General features: G+C 61.0%; 1 protein-coding gene across 4 annotated transcripts in view; it reads left to right on the top strand.

Annotated features, from left to right (window-relative positions):
- Positions 1-16,589, top strand: part of WWP2 (WW domain containing E3 ubiquitin protein ligase 2) — a 33,942-nt gene that overhangs the window by 11,191 nt on the left and 6,162 nt on the right. The window contains exons 1-9 of one of the 4 annotated variants that reach the window (XM_072934454.1): positions 1,638-2,725; positions 2,849-3,082; positions 3,321-3,484; positions 5,754-5,961; positions 10,873-10,962; positions 11,264-11,438; positions 14,523-14,577; positions 16,010-16,091; positions 16,357-16,485. In XM_072934454.1, coding sequence (XP_072790555.1) covers positions 2,637-2,725; positions 2,849-3,082; positions 3,321-3,484; positions 5,754-5,961; positions 10,873-10,962; positions 11,264-11,438; positions 14,523-14,577; positions 16,010-16,091; positions 16,357-16,485 — 1,226 coding nt within the window. In that variant the 5' untranslated portion in view covers positions 1,638-2,636. Of the gene's footprint in view, positions 1-1,637; positions 3,083-3,320; positions 3,485-5,753; positions 5,962-6,191; positions 7,057-10,872; positions 10,963-11,263; positions 11,439-14,522; positions 14,578-16,009; positions 16,092-16,356; positions 16,486-16,589 lie in introns of those variants that run through there. The other 3 variants (XM_072934455.1, XM_030282549.4, XM_072934456.1) reach the window with 3 other exon arrangements.

Genomic DNA, 16,589 nt, shown 5'->3' on the forward strand with positions numbered 1-16,589 from the left:
GGGTGGGAAGTGCTCGGTGACCTGACTGAGCCGGGCTTGGCAGGCACTTAGCAGCTCTCAGGAGGTGCTAGAGAACCTGCAAAGAAAATTCTGGTTTGGAGGCTGAGCCCGGCCACTGCTTGTTGCCCATTCTCCTTCCCATCGGCTGTGAGGAGTTTCTGCTTCAGATATCACCTTGAGTGTGGTCAGTTCTGGCCAGGACTTGTGCAGAGCACCTTCAGGCACCTGCCAGGTGTGCTGCCATCAGCCATATCCCCTGGCTGCCCTGCTGGGGAAACCTCTGAGCTGGTTCTCAGTCCGTGCTGCAGTCACCTGAATTTGGGGTTGCTCTGGATGTGCCTGCTCGGTTTGATGTGGTGCTGCTCTGTGGGGCAGAGCACTGCTCTCCGTACCCACAGTGGAGGCAGCTGCACGCTCCGGGCTGGAATGTGGGTCCCTTGCACTTGGGAATGTTGTTTGATGGTTGCTGTGTTTATACACAGAGTCGTGTTTATTTTCTTGGGCTTGGTGATGGATGCTGGCAAAGCCGCTGGCGGCAGGATGGGAAGAAAAGGGGCATTCTTTGCTCCTCAGCTATTTCCACACTGTCCCTGCAAGGGAAATTGCTTGGTCAGGGCTTCTCTTTCTTCTCCTGAAGAAATGTCATCTTGGGATTTGCTGCTAATCTTGGTGATTGGGTGTGAAATTCCACAGCCCTCTGTGCAGTGGGGGAGAGAGCTCTGGCTGAGAGCTGGGCCATGGGTGCCACAACCCCTGCTTGTGGAGGCCCTGGCACAGGCTGCTCCGAGAAACCGTGGCTGCCCCATCCCTGGCAGTGTCCAAGGCCAAGCTGGATGGAGCTTGGAGCACCCTGGGATAGGGGAAGATGTCCCTGCCCATGCAAGAACTGGAATGAGAATGAGCCTTCGGGTCCCTTCGCACCCAAATTATTCCATGAATCTCTCATTTGGGTGCTGGGGGACGTGGCTGCCTCCCCTCCTTTGGCAGGGACAGGGGGAATTTCTCAGCTCCGTGTTTCGGGAGCAGTGCTCTCGCTGCCCACATGGCACTGAGGCTCTCCCGGTTGTTTCCCAGAGATTGTGCTCTGCTCCCCAGAGCCAGCACCAGCTCCAGCCTGCGTTCTACCCTCCTCCTCCTCGGCCACAGCCTGGGCTCTGATGTGCTGAGTGAGACCGAGACATGCTGCCACCTCTGCTGCATCTCCCGAGGGACATTCTGGCCATCCCAGCTGCGGGAACTGGCCGTTCTGGGTTTCTTGGCTGGGGTCCGTGTTGGCCATCGTGGCGAGGGGACTCGGCCTTGGCAGAAGGGGAAGAGGAAGGGTTGGTGTCACCTGGCTGATGTGACTTTACTCTTTGGCATCATCTGCCCTAGCCCAGGAGGGGCAGTGGGGCAGCCAGCCAAGGTCCCCAGGTCGATGGGGGACAGCAGGGTCCTGCCCCTGGTGTGGGAGAGGGGCTGCCATCCACACACCCCTCTCCATCCCATCCGTGCTTGCCTGGTTTTTTCCTTGCTCCTATTTTAAGCTCACGCTCCCATCCCGCTCTGTGGCTGTGCTGGGTTTGTTTCCAGTGTCTATTAAAAGACAATGCCCAGATGGGAGCACTCGTAGGAGGGCTGGGCTGGGCTGGGCGGGCTGGCTAATTCAGGCTGGCAACCCTGTGCCGCCGGCTGGAAACATCCTGTTTTGGTTTCTAAAAACTCCCTGGGCAGTTCTGAGCTCATCTGTGCTGGGGAGGGCAGGGACCAGAGCCATCCCATGCCAGAGAGGTTGCTCCCAGTGGGACAGGCTGGTGGCACCTGCCTGTTCCCCTGTGGCCAGGGCTCTGGGGGCTGTGCTGCCTCTGGCCTCGCCATGGGGGGAACTGTGGGGAGAGGTGCCAGCCAGCTTTTGGGAGGTGGATGGTACCAGTGTACTCTCTGAGCCATGGCAGTGAGGGCCCCCTTGGTGGGGGAAGAGGAGCCTCTTCTCTCCCCACAGATGCCCCATGGTGCTGGGTGCTGGTGGCCACAGCGAGCCCCAGCCTGGAGCCGTGTCTGGGGCCAGCTGGGGTTTCACTGTCCGAGGAGCCCCTCCAGGAGCCCCTGGCTGGGGCTGCCCTCCCAGGGGTCTGTGGCTCACTCAAGTGCTCACAGCAGCTCCTGCTCTGCCCATGGCTCTCATCTGATCTATTTTCAACAACCCTCTCCTGCTTTCCCATGTCTCCTCCCGGTCCCAGCCCTGCCATGAGCCGCTCCCCAAGGAGAGCAGCTTTGGAGCGAGTGGGAGGGTTCTGCTTGCTGGAGCTGCTGAGAGTGGCATGACTGATCTGTGCCCTGTTGCTGCCAAGCTCCTGTCCCCTCCCAGCACCAGCCGTGAGACTTGGGGACAGTTTGTGGGTTTTGCCCTTTTAAGGTAGATTTTGGCTGGGAGGAACTGATGTCCTTTTCCCTGCAGTCTCTACCCTCTGTGGTTGCTGCCTGGGCTGCCAGCCTGGGTGGAGGTGCCTGGGCTCTGCCTCTGCTCCTCAGGCCCCCCCATTTGGGATAACAGCATTTCCCCTCCTGCCTTGTCCTGCTCCTGCTTGCAGGAATGAATTCTGAAGGTGAAACCCAGCTATTTCAGGAATGCCTTTGTGCTGCCTTGGGGCCCCTGGATGGACCAAGGCAGTGAGTTTCCTCGGGGGAGCTGCAGGTGCTCTGCCAGGGAACGTTGGGCTGCCCTGGCCATGGAGAAAGGTGGCAGGTGAGCTCCAGGGTGGCAGTGACCCCCAAGAGATGGAACAGCTGCACCTGAGCTGGTCACAGCTCGTGCTGTGATTTCAGCTCTCACCTGCCCTGCCTGCTTGTTCTCTCCTTTGAGCCACAGCTGCCCTGGGAGCACCTTCCTCACCTGCCTCTGTGCTGGGCTTGGGGCCGGGCACGAGGCACTGGGGAGGGTCCCCACCATGGTGCAGGACCCAGGGCTGCCGTGGGATCTCCTGGGATCTGCAGGGTGGACGGAGCGAGCGGGGATCCACTGTGTGTCTGGCTGTGAGCGTCCAGGGCCATTCCCTGGCACACAGAGTGACCCGTGTGAAGAAAGCAAGGTGGTGTCCCCCAGGTAACTCCTCTGTGGGTCTCTGCCACCAGCAGGTGTGTGCCAGGACTGTGGGCAGGTCTGAGCAGGCAGCATGAAGCTCCGAGCACTGCCCTCAGCAGAGGCATGGAACCATATCCTGTCCCTTCCCGGGGAACACCGGTGGCTGTGCTGGGCAGAAGCAGCAGAAGCCCAGGGTGGAAGGGCAGGAGTTGCATTTTCCATGGGATGTCTCTCACCTCCTGTGCTCCCTCCCTTGCAGGACGCACCGACATGCGGCCGGAGCAGCCCGGGGGAACACGGGGAGTGGAGAGCAAAGTCCCGGTGCCAGGAGCCGGCACCGGCAGCAGGCCAAGAGCTCACAGCACACCAGCACGGCCACCAGCACGGCCACCAGCATGGCCAACTGCGTGGCAAATGGCACAGGTGACCCAGGGCTCGTGGGAGGTGCGGGCAGAGCTCAGGGCTATTCTCTGTGGAGAAAATCAGTCTCTGCTGAGATTTGTGATGCATCTCGTAGTGCCTGGGAATTTAGTCCCTGTGCATTGATGGGTTTTTATTGATTTTCCTTCTGGTAAGCCAGGCAGCTCCGCTGAGTGCGCTGGGAGGATCTGTGCTGCCTGTCAGGAATGATTTCTGTGACTCCACTCTGGAGTCACTGCTCCAGGTGTTCAAAAGGATACTGGGACAGCAGTGACACTGCTGTCACAGTGAGGAGGACAGTGGTCACCACCGAGTAGGCTTTTTCCAGGGTTCAGCTGAATGTGCCGCCAGTCTTCAGTGAAAATGTTCTGAGCTCTGAAGGGGGCAGGAGCAGCTGCCTGTCAAGCACCAGACAAGGCACAAACTCACCTCTCAAACAGGGCTTCTTTCAAGACTGGCTATTTTTGGAAAGATTTCTCTTGTCATTTCTTAGATTTGTCCACAAAGCCATAAATCCCTTGTGGAGCAGGACTGGGACCTGCTGAGTACCTGACTATGAAGTCACACATGGCTGATCTGTTTTACTTCTGTGGCTCTTGTGGAGCATCTCCTGCTCCTCTGCACTGCATTTGCTTTTGTGGGAGATGAAGAAGAGGCAGAGTGCTTTGTTTTGGATAAAAGGAAACATGCTGTTCAACCCAGGAGTTTGGTATTTTTTGCATTGGAAAACCTGGAGCAATGCAATTTCAATTTTGCCAGAGCCCATTTTTGCCAAAGCCCAACCCTCCCCAGGCTCCTCGCTCTGTGGACAGTCCCTCAGGCTGGGGACAGGGATTTTGATCCTAAGTGTGACTTGGCTCCTTGGCTTTGGTGTATTTAAAGCACTTTTTACTGGCCAGCCACAGCCTCCCTGGTGGCTTTATGACTGTGCTGTCCTTGTTGCTGTTGTACCACTCTCCATGCCTCCCACAGGTCAGCAAAGGCTCAGGGTGGAGAGAGGAGTGTTCTGTGTGGCTGGGGTTAGTGCTGGACACCCTGGAATGCCTCTAGAAACCAACCTCTTCCCCCTCAGTTTGGCCCATTTGGTGACACTGCCATGTTTTTCAAGCAGGTTGTTGCAAGAACATCCCCATTACATTTGTCACTCAGGGCTGTAATTTCAGCTGACAATAAAAGGAGATTATTCCCGGGTGTGTTTTCCCCACAGCCACAATGTTCAGCCCTTGTTATGTTCCCTCCAGAGCCCTTCCTTATCCAGGTGAACTTTGGATCAGCTTTTCCTGCTTTGTCCAGGACTGAGATCACTTGGGTCCTGCTGCAGGTTCCCTTTGAAGCTTCTCACAACATGACTGAAGCTTCTGAAATGACCTTTTCCCAGGCTTGCTGGAGATAAGGGGCAGTCAGAGACTGCCTCAGCTGAGTCCTGCAGGACTGGTGGAAGTTGCTGCTGACCTGGAAATCTGCTTTACCTCCAGCTGCTCATGTGTCCCAGGATCCCTCTGGTGCTGGCCACCCTCCAGCTGCCAAGCAGAGTGTCCTGAGCATTCTGCCTCTTCTACAGAGCAGCTGCAGCTCTTTAGTCTCCCTTCCATGAGGGTTTATCCTGCTTTTTCCTACAATGCTTCTAGATGTTTGGGCTTCCCTTACAGTTTTTTACATTTCTCAGCTCTAGCTCATGGAAGCACATCTGCATCCCTCACTCCTTTGTTCCTTGTGCGTGGGTTTTTATAAAGCTTTTGCTTTATCACTCCAGCCAGGATATCTTGTACCAAAGGTACAGCTGGGCTGCCAGGTCTTGGGGTTTTGGTGTCTAATAAATATTCCTCTAACAAATTCCCTTTTTTTTTTTTTTGCTCTTAATTTTCCTCCTCAGTAGTTTTCTTTGCTCTGTCTCTTCCCTTTTCCAAAGGTTCAGTGGAATCCAGGAACATTTAGCTCTTTCCAGTGCAGTTGGCTTGTGGAGCCTGGGTTTCACTCTGCCTCAGGGGAGCTGCTGGCCCCACTGTTCTGGGGCTCCCTCTCATTCCCTGAGTTCCCACCTGGGTCGCAGCCTGTTCCCAGTGGCAGCACAGACCCTGGGCACAAATGCAAAGCACGTTTTGCTCGTGTCTCAGGACGGGGGCGATGGCAGTGGTTCAGGAGGGGTGTGGGTGAAGCAGGTGCTGCCTGTGCTGCAGGCTGGGAGCCCTGAGGGTGCCGTGCTGGGGCTGCTCCCGGGAGGGTCAGCCGGCCTTGCCCTGCCTGTGCTGACCTGCTGCCCTCTGCCTTGCAGTGAACGGGGACGCCGTGGCTGCCGTGGACATGGATGAGGACAGGCCGGCGGCAGGGGCCAGCGTTCCGTCCCCGGCGTCCGGCCCGGCCGAGGGCCCCGCTGCCCCTGCCCCTCCTGCCCTCAGCGGCTCCAGAGAGGCGGAGGAGCCGGCCTCGGGCCCCAGTGTGCCCCCGGCACGGGCGCTCGCCCTGGATGCTCTGCCCCCCGGGTAAGCTCTGCTTCCCCCTCAGGGTAAGCTGTGCCCCTCCGGTAAGCTCTGCTTTCCCCCTGGGTTAAGCTCTGCTTTTCCCCCTGGGTAAGCTCTGCTTCCCCCCGGGTAAGCTGTGCCCCTTGGGTAATCTCTTCCCCCCCAGGTAAGCTGTGCCCCCCAGGTAAGCTCTGCCCCTTGGATAATCTCTTCCCCCCCAAGGTAAACTGTGCCCCCCAGGGTAAGCTCTGCTTCCCCCCTGAGTTAAGATCTGGCCCCTGGGTAAGATATGCCCCCCAGGTAAGCTCTGCCCCTTGGGTAATCTCTTCCCTCCCAGGTAAGCTGTGCCCCCAGGGTAAGCTCTGCTTCCCCCCCAGGTAAACTCTGCCCCTTGGGTAATCTCTTCCCCCCCAGGTAAGATGTGCCCCCCAGGTAAGCTCTGCCCCTTGGGTAATCTCTTCCCCCCAGGTAAACTCTGCCCCTTGGATAATCTCTTCCCCCCAGGGTAAGCTGTGCCCCCCCAGGTAAACTGTGCCCCCCAGGTAAGCTCTGCCTATTGGGTAATCTCTTCCCCCCCAGGTAAGCTCTGCCCCTTGGGTAATCTCTTCCCCCCCCAGGTAAGCTGTGCCCCCCAGGTGAGCTCTGTCTGTGGCCCTCGGGGAGGGGCACAGGAGCCAGCTGGGGCACTGCTGTGTGCTGGGACCAGAGGCTGTGTGAGGGAGGGAAAGTGCTGCCCCAGGAGCTGCTGGGGATGCTGGTGCTCAGCAGAACAGGGAGGGCCTGGGGCAGGTGCTGGGGGTCCTGTGCCCCCTGCCTGGCACAGCCGGTGCTCCCTGTCCTGCCTGCCTGCCCAGGACGCTCTGGGCTGTGCCCACTGGGTGTTTGGGGCACTGGACAGCGGGTGACATCTCTGTGCCCGTGGAACAGCAGAGCCTTCTGCTCTCATGGGGCTCCTCGAGGGATCAGTCAGAGGAAAACGCCCGGGAGATTGAGCGTGGATTTTCAGGGAGCTCTCACTGAGCAGGAGGGCACAGACGCTCTGGGGACACCACAGAGGCATTGGCCACTGCTGGGGACAGGGGCAGGACCCTCGAGTAGTGGTGCTCGTTCTCCCTGGTGCGGATGCTCATCCTTCTCCTCCTTCTCCAGGGGACGTGGGGAAGGGGCTGGAGGGGAGTGGGAGCTGCTGGCTCGGGGTGAGGGGCAGCAGTGGGGTCTGGAGTGGCTGGAGGGGAGTGGGAGCTGCTGGCTCGGGGTGGGGGGCAGCAGTGGGGTCTGGAGTGGCTGGAGGGGAGTGGGAGCTGCTGGCTCGGGGTGGGGGGCAGCAGTGGGGTCTGGAGGGGCTGGAGGGGAGTGGGAGCTGCTGGCTCGGGGTGGGGGGCAGCAGTGGGGTCTGGGCTCAGCCCCCAGTGTGCTGCAGCTGCACCGTTCTCCCCTTGTGTCAGAGCCCTGAATTGTGGGCGGGGGTGAGAGGGCCTGTGTTTGGGATGAAGGGAGCTGTTTATTTTGCTTCGGCTGAGGCGATGCCTGGAAGGTCAGGGCCCTGCTGGCGTGTCAGTCACAGGTAATTAGGGTTAACGGCTCACTGTGCCTTTATGCCCGTGTGTGAGGGTTTCTGTTCTCCTGGCCTGGGCGCTTCCTGTTTCCAGGCAGCTGGAAAAGTCCAGTGCTCTCAAAAAGGCCTTTATTCCAGCCAGAGCTTGTGCCCCTTTCTGCTCCTACCAGGTAGACTGCAGGTCTCCTTTTCCCCACCTGGGGTTGGAAGCAGGCTGCTGTTTCTTTGCCGGGCAGGGAAGGCTGCAGACAGCTCCGGGTTCTGGAGGCTGCAGGCGCTGCTTTCTGAGGCACAGCAGGCTGGGTTTACCTGGCCCAGCCTGAGGGAAAGGTGGCTGTGTCCTCCTTGCCCATCTCCCTGTGGAGCTCACACACCAGAGAATCAGTCTGTCAGAGCAGGGAGGAGGATAAAGCTATTGTGCTTTGGGAGCTGGATGGACAGGAACATTGGAGGGGTGGTGAGGCATTCTCCAGGCTAAACTCCTGGAATCGGGATCTCTGGAGACACCTTTAATTAGCACCTTCTGTGCTGGCTGTGGGATCTGTAGGGGGAAAGAAGGCAGCATGAGCTGTGCTTGTGCTGTGCTGGCCTGGGCAGGGGAGACCAGAGACCAAGGGTGAAGGAGAGCGGGGAGCTGGGTGCATCGAGGTTCCAGGGAGCTGCCAGAGCAGGCCCTGGGCTAACGGGGATTTGCTGAGCTGGGATTGCACGGGGCTGTGTCTGTCCCTGGGGTGGTGTAAATGAGCTTCTGCAGTTCTCTTGAGCCCTGCTCCAGAGAGGCTGGTTTTTGGCAGGCTCACCTCACCACGGAATTGTTCTGACTGGTGGTTTGGGGCCCAGCTGAGGAGGTGGGGATGCAGGAGAGCCCTTGCTGGGCTGGCTGTGAGAGCACTGCCGGGCCCACGGGGGCGGCTCCTGCTCTGCCACTCCAAGGAGCAAAGTTCCCTGCAGAGCTGCCAGGCACATCCCTCCTGAGCCCTGCCCTGATCTCTGCGTGTCTCCTTCCTTCCCTGGGAGCGTGGGGAGCACTCCCCTGAGCCTCTGGAGGGTGGCCCCAGCCTCCCTGCTCGTTCTGGGCCGTGACAGGCGCTTGGGTTCATGTGGGGATCCCGAGCCATTTGCTGTGCTCGGATCTCTGCGTCTCAACATCTGCACCAGGTGTGGTGGCTCAAAGGCATCCCTCACACAACTGGGAGTCTGTCCTTGGGGCTGGAGAGGGCTGGAAGGAGTTCTGAGTGATTCCAGCCCGACAGTGCCCAAACCTCCTTCACACCCTGTGGGCAGCGTTCCCCTGCGGAGGGGAGTGTGCGGTGCCCCGGGGTCCCAGCCCGGGGTCCCAGCCCGGGGTCCCAGCTCTGCTGCTGGGCTTTCTGAGAGGATTGGCAGTGAAGGGAGGGGAGGGGGCCGCTGGCTCCCGCATCTGGATCCCATCAGGGATGATCCCGTGCGGGACAGCGGCCGGGGGGGTGTGCGCCGCTGCCTTGCCCGCACAAAGAGGTGCTTTATGCTGCCTGGCAGAGCCCACGGGGCTGTGGTTTCTTACGTAAGGAGGCCGTTTTGTTTGGACTGCAGGGTTCCCTCAGCTCTGCCACTTCCCAGTGCCTGTGGCTCTCTGCATCCATGGCCATCGAGAGCCTGTGGGCAGCTGGAGGAGAGCTGGCAGGGACTGGCATGTTGGGTGCTTTTTGGTGCTTGCAGGGAGAGCTCCCAAAGCCGTGGATCTCCCATGCTGGGGGTCGTGTGGAGCTGGGCAAGGTGGTCTGAGTGAGGATGGGTTGTCCCCATTGTCCCCATCTCTGTGTGGCAGCAGTAACCACTGTTCATCACCACTGGCTCACAGGGTGAGCCAGCCCTCAGAAGATTCACTCCTCACACCACCCAGGAGCTGCTGGTGAGCAGTTTGTGAGCTCATCAGTGTTTTTACAGGGGGTGAGGTGGGGACAGGGGACATCAGGCAATAGCTGCCACCACCAGCAGCTCTGCCCAGTCCCATGTGGCTCTTTGCAGTCATGAGGGCACCCAGAGGGATCCAGAAACCTGGAGGAATTCTCATCATGGGAATTCGGGTCTCTATAGCCACAGGAATGGCACCTTCCCAGTCCTCAGAGCTGTATGGATCAGAGCATCTGTTGTTAATGAGACTGGAGGAGCTGTCCAGGGCAGTTCCACTGCCCTAAAAGTGCCTGGGCACCTTCTGCCATCTGTCTCATGGGGCTCATGTCTTAGGACACCCCAGCTGTGCTGATTTTCTTTAGAGATTTCGCTCTTGTTTTACCTGTCCTGGCACTTTTATGCTCATGAAGCACCATGTTCGTGGTTTGCGAGCAGGAAAGTGGCTGGTGTCAGGCTTGGCAGCCCCCCACTCTTACGCTGCAGGGGCACAGCAGGTCCTGCCTGGGACTCCCTGTCAGGGAGACCCACCGGTGTGTCTGACCTGTGCCAGGGGGGAGAAGGGTCCAGTGCTGCTGACTGGAAGCAACATTGGTGTTGCACTGGCTGCAGTGCAGTTGAGCTGTGTCCCTGCAGGTGTGTGGCTGCGGTGGTGGCATTGCTGTCCCTGCAGCTGTGGGGCTGAGCTGGGGTGAGCCCAGGCTGTGGGGCACCAGCACTCGGAGCAGCTCCATCCCCAGGCTGCCTGCTGCCTGCCAGCCTGGGCTGGCTCCCTTGCTGCCACACAGAAGCTGCTGTATTAATTTCCTAGAGCTTTTTGTGGTGATTAATTGAGACAGATGATTGCGTGGGGAGAGAGGCCTGTGGGAGCAGAAGTGTGGCAGGAGAACACTTGATCTGTCAGCAGCTGCTGGCTCGCCTCCTCTGCTGCAGGATAAAAGCTGACAAGAGAGCACGGGCTCCACAGATCATTTACCTTTGCCAGGGTAAATTCATGAATGAATTCACACAAAGAATGGTTGCAGCGTGGCCCTGTACAGCCAGGCTTGCTGTCACCTGGGCTGTCCTCAGGGCCACCCCAGCCCCAGCACCGTGGCCACACGTGTGTTTAAGCTGCAGCTGTCAGCAGCAAGCCCAGGGCTGCCAGGGAGAGATCCCAGCCCCAGCTCAAACACTCCCCTTTGAAGATGTATTAAGAGAAACCAAACAAAAACATCAGAAACACAGGGCATAAAACTGACCCTCTGTGAAATCCAATGCTGACCTTTCTGGGGGAAATTAGGAGTTTATGCTCCAGCTATGCCTGTTGAGGAAGCAGAGTTGCTGCAGCCCCTCTCAGGCCCAGTAGCTGCCACACAGAGCTGTCAAATAAAGGCTGGAATGCCAAGGATGTGAGGGGCTGGGCTCCCTGACCCAGCAGGAGCAGCTCTCCGGATGTTCTTGGTGCCAGCAAATATCACCTGCCTCATGGTTTATTTTCCCTGCAGGTGGGAACAGCGGGAGCTGCCAAATGGTAGAGTCTACTATGTAGACCACAACAACAAGACCACGACGTGGGAGAGACCCCTTCCTCCAGGGTAAGGGGCTGGGGGCTGCAGGCCTCGGCTCGCTCGCTGTCTTGGGGGATGTTCACGGCATCCTGGTGGGAGCTCCAGCAGTCCCAGCACCCGTCAGGCTTCGTGTGCCCTTGCAGGCGCTACTGGAGGAGTTACTCATCCTTTGTGTTTCCTTTTGGCGGGTCCTTGTCCAGAAGAGCCCCTTTAGGTGTGAAAGCAGTGGTTCTGGAGCTGGGCACGGAGCCCTGGTGTCAGAGGGTGTCAGTCCGCAGCACCCAGGCGGCGTGAGCCACACAGTGACAGCTTCCTTGGGTGCTTCCAGGTGGGAGAAACGCGTGGACCCTCGAGGCAGGTATTACTACGTGGACCACAACACCCGGACCACCACGTGGCAGCGCCCCACGGCCGAGTACGTCAGGAACTACGAGCAGTGGCAGTCGCAGCGCAGCCAGCTGCAAGGGGCCATGCAGCAGTTCAGCCAGAGGTTCCTGTACCAGGTGAGAGCCGGGGTGGCAGTGCCAGGGTCTCACCTGCCTCTCCCGCTGGCCTCACCGGGGTGCCTGGGAGCGCAGAGTGTGGGCAGGTGCCTGCTGGGCTCTGTGTGGTCTGTGTGAGCTCAGAGCAGTGCCTGGGTGAGAGCTCACACACTCTGAGCTGCCTGCAGAGGCCCTGGGGGAGTGACTTGCTTTCTGTAAACCAGCTTGCATGGCCCTGAAGGGTGGTGGGAGGTGTCCTCAGCAGCTTGTCCCCGAGGTTTCTCCAGTGCTGCTGTGGCCAGCCACACATTCTCCTGTGGCTCCCGTCAGACAAGCCTTGCTGCTGACCTGTGGGGCTGAAGAACCTGCTGTCGGAGCTCGGGGAGCCATGGCAGCCTGGTGTGTAGCAGGACAGGAGGCTCTGGGGCCCGAGCTCGTCCCTCCCCAGGTCTCTGTTGGGCTCAGGACATCATGGCTGGGTCCTGGAGCTGCAGGCTCAGGGTACAAATGGAGAGGGCTGCAGGAGCCAGGGACCAGAGAGTGCAGAGAATGAGCTAGACTTGGCCAGCACCTTCCTGCTTTATCTGCTGCTTCCCCCCATTCCTGGTTTGGGCTGAGTATTTGCATTTCCTTGCCCAGGGAATGGTCTCAACCATTCTTTTCCTGGGCAGGGACCACACCTGTCCTGGCTGAACCTTTGCCTGGACCTGGACCCAGCTGCAGGGGGTGAGCACCTCTGCTGCCCTGAGCAGCGCTGCTGGCCGTGGGCTGCAGGGCTGCAGGGCTGCAGGGCTGGGCACAGGGCTGGGCTGGAGCGGTTCTGCCTCCTGGAGCAGGGATCCGGCCCCAGGCAGGCTGAGCCTGCGCTCCTGCCAGGGGCAGGTGAGCAGCCATGCAGGGAAGGTGGGCACTGCAGGGACCAACTTCTCATGGACTTTATCTCCTCAGAGAAAGCCAGCAGGCCCAGCTGGGACTGGAGTGAGCTCAGGGCTCCATCCAGGAGCTCAGCTGCTCTCTGGGAGGGGGTGTAGTGCAAAGTGCATTCTGTGTGGGACACAACCGGGGCCACTCCCGGGGCTGCTGGAGCAGCTCAGCCCCTCTCCTCCCCCTGCCTGTCCCTCCCTGGGTGTCCCTCCGACCCTTCCAAGGCTCAGGGCAGAGCTGGACCCCACTCCCGTGCTGGCCCTGTCTCTGCCCAGTGGAGGGGCTCCCCTGGGAGGGCTCCCACCGTGCCCCTCCTCCCTGCCCGCGCCAGCCTTGGAGCTGCTCCAGGCCCTGCGACTGCCCTGGCCACGCTCTGCCCTGCCCAGGGAGGGACTCGGCTCCAAATTTAGCCTGATGGAACGATTGTGCTTTTTGTTTCGAGCCCTGCTGCTAGCAGAGATGGCTCCTGCTCTGCCTCCTGCCCCACAGGGGCTCTCTGCTTGACCTGCTCCTGCCTCCAGCATCCCTCTGCCCTCCTTGCTGGAGGGGATGGTATGGGGGTGCTGAGCAGTGGGGCAGAGTCTGGGAAAGGCACGGTTTGGGGGCTCGGGTGAAGCCAGGGACCACTCTCCCAGCAGATGCCCCAGTGCCACATCCTTTGCAGGGAGGGTCTTTGGCACGGGGGCCAGGTTGCTCCCAGGGCTGAGGGGAGCTGCAGGAGCTGCCCGGAGCTCTGCCCTGGCAGCTTTCATTAGCTGTTCTGAGGTGCCAGAGAGGTGGTACCGCTGGACACGACTGGGCTGTCTGCGTGGGCAGCCTGTCCTGGCGGGAGGGAGTGGGCACTGCCCAGGTTGGAGCGGTGCTGGCCATGCCAGTCCTGGCACAGGGGGTGGGTGCTTGGAGGGGCACAGACTGTGGTGCTGGCTGCCATGAGCTGCACCCACCCGGGTTTCGGTGCCTTTCTGGGAGTGGGGGGGCCCTGGCACCCCGAGGGCCAGGTTCCAGCAGGAGAGCCGGCTCTGGCTGCGGGTGCCATCCCCTGGGATCCATCCCGGCACGGGAGCTGGGACACAGCCCTGCTCCAGCCGACGGGATTGTACCTTTTGGGTCAGATGCGTTTCTCATTTAACCATTCAGAGCACTTGAAGGTGCCCTGGGCCCCGGGACCCTCCGCGGGCAGGGAGCCCAGCGGGGTTTGCCCAGCGGGGCAGACAGCGGGGCCGGGCCGGACCGGACCGGGCGGGGGAAAGGGGCTTCGTGCGGGGCCGGGCCGGGCCGGGAGAAAAGGGCTTTGTGCGGGGCCGTGCTGGGTTGGACCGGACCGGGAGGGGAGAAATGGGCTTTGTGCGGGCCGGGCGGGGCCAGACCGGGAGAAATGGGCTCTGTGCGGGGCCGGGCGGGGCCGTGCCGGGCCGTGCGGGGCCGGACCGGGAGAAAGGGGCTCTGTGCGGGCCGGGCAGGGCCGGGCCGGGCTGGGCGGGGAGAAAGGGGCTCTGTGCGGGCCGGGCGGGGCCGGGCCGGGCCAGACCGGAGAAAGGGGCTCTGTGCGGGCCGGGCGGGGCCGGGCCGGGCCAGACCGGAGAAAGGGGCTCTGTGCGGGCCGGGCGGGGCCGGGCCGGGAGAAAGGGGCTCTGTGCGGGCCGGGCGGGGCCGGGCCGGGAGAAAGGGGCTCTGTGCGGGCCGGGCGGGGCCGGGCCGGGCCGGGCCGGGCTCGGTGCATCCCGCACCGGCCCTGCCCGCGGAGGAGGGGGCCGCCGTCCCGCCAGGAAGCGCGGGGCGTGGACAGCGCTTGTGGGAATGATTTCATTGGAAAGGCCTGCGATATTTTTTCCCCGCTTGTGTGTGGTTCTTGGAGGAGGCTGGAGGTGTACCGGAGGGGACGCCGAGCAGCCGCGCACGTCCCGAGCCCTCCGGCCGGCACAGCCCTGCCCGCTGCCCTTGGCTGCCCAGCCCTGCTTCGCCTCAGCTTCTGGCCTTTTTTTGTTTTGGTTTGGGGTTTTTTTATAATTTGCTTTTTTTGTTTCTTTTTTTACCCCCCCTTGAGCGTGCAAGTTTTTTTTTAGTTCCCTGGAGCCAAGGAGAGGCGAGTGGAAGCGGGGCCGGCCGGCTCACCTCTGCGCTCTGCTCCTCCCGGCCATCCCGGCTCTGTCTGGGATTTACTCGTGTTTTTGCTCTCTCTAGTCCTCCGGAGCCCCGTCCGACAATGATCCTCTGGGGCCCCTTCCTCCCGGCTGGGGTAAGTACTGATGCCTCACCTGCCCTGCGTGCCCCGGACACTCCTGCCCACCCCCGGCAGCTCCAGCAGCTCCCCCGCTCCCATCCCTGGCCCTGCTGGGAAGGGTGACCATGGAGCCAGCACTCCCTGTGCTCGGCTGCACGTAGGACTGAGTCTGCCTCTGACTAGCACGATCTCTTATGTGAAATTCAGCTTTTTTTCCCCTGCCTTCCCCTTTTCCTGGAGGAATTCCCAGCCTCTCTCAGCTGCTGAATGCAGAAGTGCTTGTGGTTGTTCTTTGGGTTGGGGATGATCCCCAGCTTGGGGATGGAAGTCCTTGCTTGTCCCTGGACCCCTCCTCTGGTGAGCAGGGATCCATCCCGCTGCTGTGCTGCCTCCTGGGATGCTCTGCCTGGGTCTGGAGTAGGGCTGAGAGCTGGCAGGAACAGAGCTGGTCATCCCCAAATGGCCCAAGCATTGTGTGCTGGGACATTTTGAAAAGTCCCTGTGCCACCCCCAGGACAAAGAGATCCCCTCCATGGTGAGAGCATCCCTGGAGAGGGCAGGCTGGGATGCTGGTGGGTGCAGCTGGGCTGGGCTGTGCCAGAGAGAGCAGGAGAAGGGTTGAAGTTGTGGGAGGTTGGGGCAGGAGAGAGGGGCCAAGGCTGCTCAGGCAGTCTGCAGGGGCAGTGTCTTGATGGGGGTGGTGGTGGAGCCCTTGCTGGGTGCTCCCCCCCATCTGCAAGGAGAAGGGACCCATCCCCAGTCCCAGCTGGGCAGGCTGGGGAGGCACAGCAGCACGGGCTGGGGGTTCCCAGGACGGGTGGGATCCCTGGGATGGATGCAGTCCTGGCCATCATTTGGGGGCTGCTGCCCACAGTCCCGGAGTGAGATGGAGCAAGGGGCTGGCACTGGCCAGAAGGGTGACCGGGAGGTGACAGGGTGTCCCTGCCTGCTTGGTGCAGGGCTGGCATGGGGAAATGATGCAGCACATGGAGGAGGAGGAGGTGCAGAGCACACGCAGTGCCAGGGAGGCAGGGGGTGTGTGCTGGAGCTGTTTTGTGCCTGTGTGCAGCACAGGCAGGGTGTGTGTTCACACACGTGTGCACTGGAAGCAAGGCCATGCAGGGAGCTTGCGAAAGCACCAGTGGATCCGTGTGGATGGATCCTGCTGCGTGTCCCAGGAGGGGCTGTGTGTGTGCCACGAGGGTGTGTGGCTGAGCACAGCCCCTGTGCCGGCCTGGCAGCGCTGGCCTCTGCCCTGGCACCTCCTGCACGCTGGCACCGCCGGGCTGAGGCAGCTTGGGCACACGGGAGGAACGTGGGGTTTATCCCGCCTTTTCCAAATGAGCCAGGGAGGTGGAATGGGGGAGCTGACAAATTTCCTGTGAGCTGGGAAGGGGAGGGCTGTTCCCAGGACTCCAGCTAACGCTTTCTCTCCCTTTTCTCCTAGAGAAGAGACAGGACAATGGGCGAGTGTATTACGTGAACCACAACACCCGCACCACACAGTGGGAAGACCCTCGCACTCAGGGGTAGGCGGCCGTGGGGGGAGCAGGGTTTGGGACGGTGCAGTCCTCCAGGGACCTGGCCTGCACTGAGGCCGTGTGTCCCACAGATGGAGGGGGAAGCTCTGAGCGTGCCGTGGCCGGGGTGCTGCCCAGGCAGGACTCTCCTCCCGAGGTGTGGGCAGTCACTCGCCAGTCCCACGCATGAATCCTGCCTCCTGCCTGGCACAGAGCTGTAGTTGAGGGGGCACTGCCCGAAGGGCCTGTCTGGTGAGCCCCTCCTTGCCGGCAGGATGATCCAGGAGCCACCGCTGCCGCCAGGCTGGGAGATGAAGTACACGAACGAGAGTGTGCGGTACTTCGTGGACCACAACACCCGCACCACCACCTTCAAGGACCCGCGCCCGGGCTTCGAGTCTGGGTAAGCCCCAGCAGCGCGCCCGGGGGCTGGCGTGAGCTCTGCCCCAGGAGAGCTGCTCCCCGTGGCCCTCGTCCCGCCTGGCTCCTGACGGGGTGCTCAGGCAG

The sequence above is a fragment of the Taeniopygia guttata genome, chromosome 11, assembly GCF_048771995.1.
Source record: "Taeniopygia guttata chromosome 11, bTaeGut7.mat, whole genome shotgun sequence".
NCBI lineage: Eukaryota > Metazoa > Chordata > Aves > Passeriformes > Estrildidae > Taeniopygia > Taeniopygia guttata.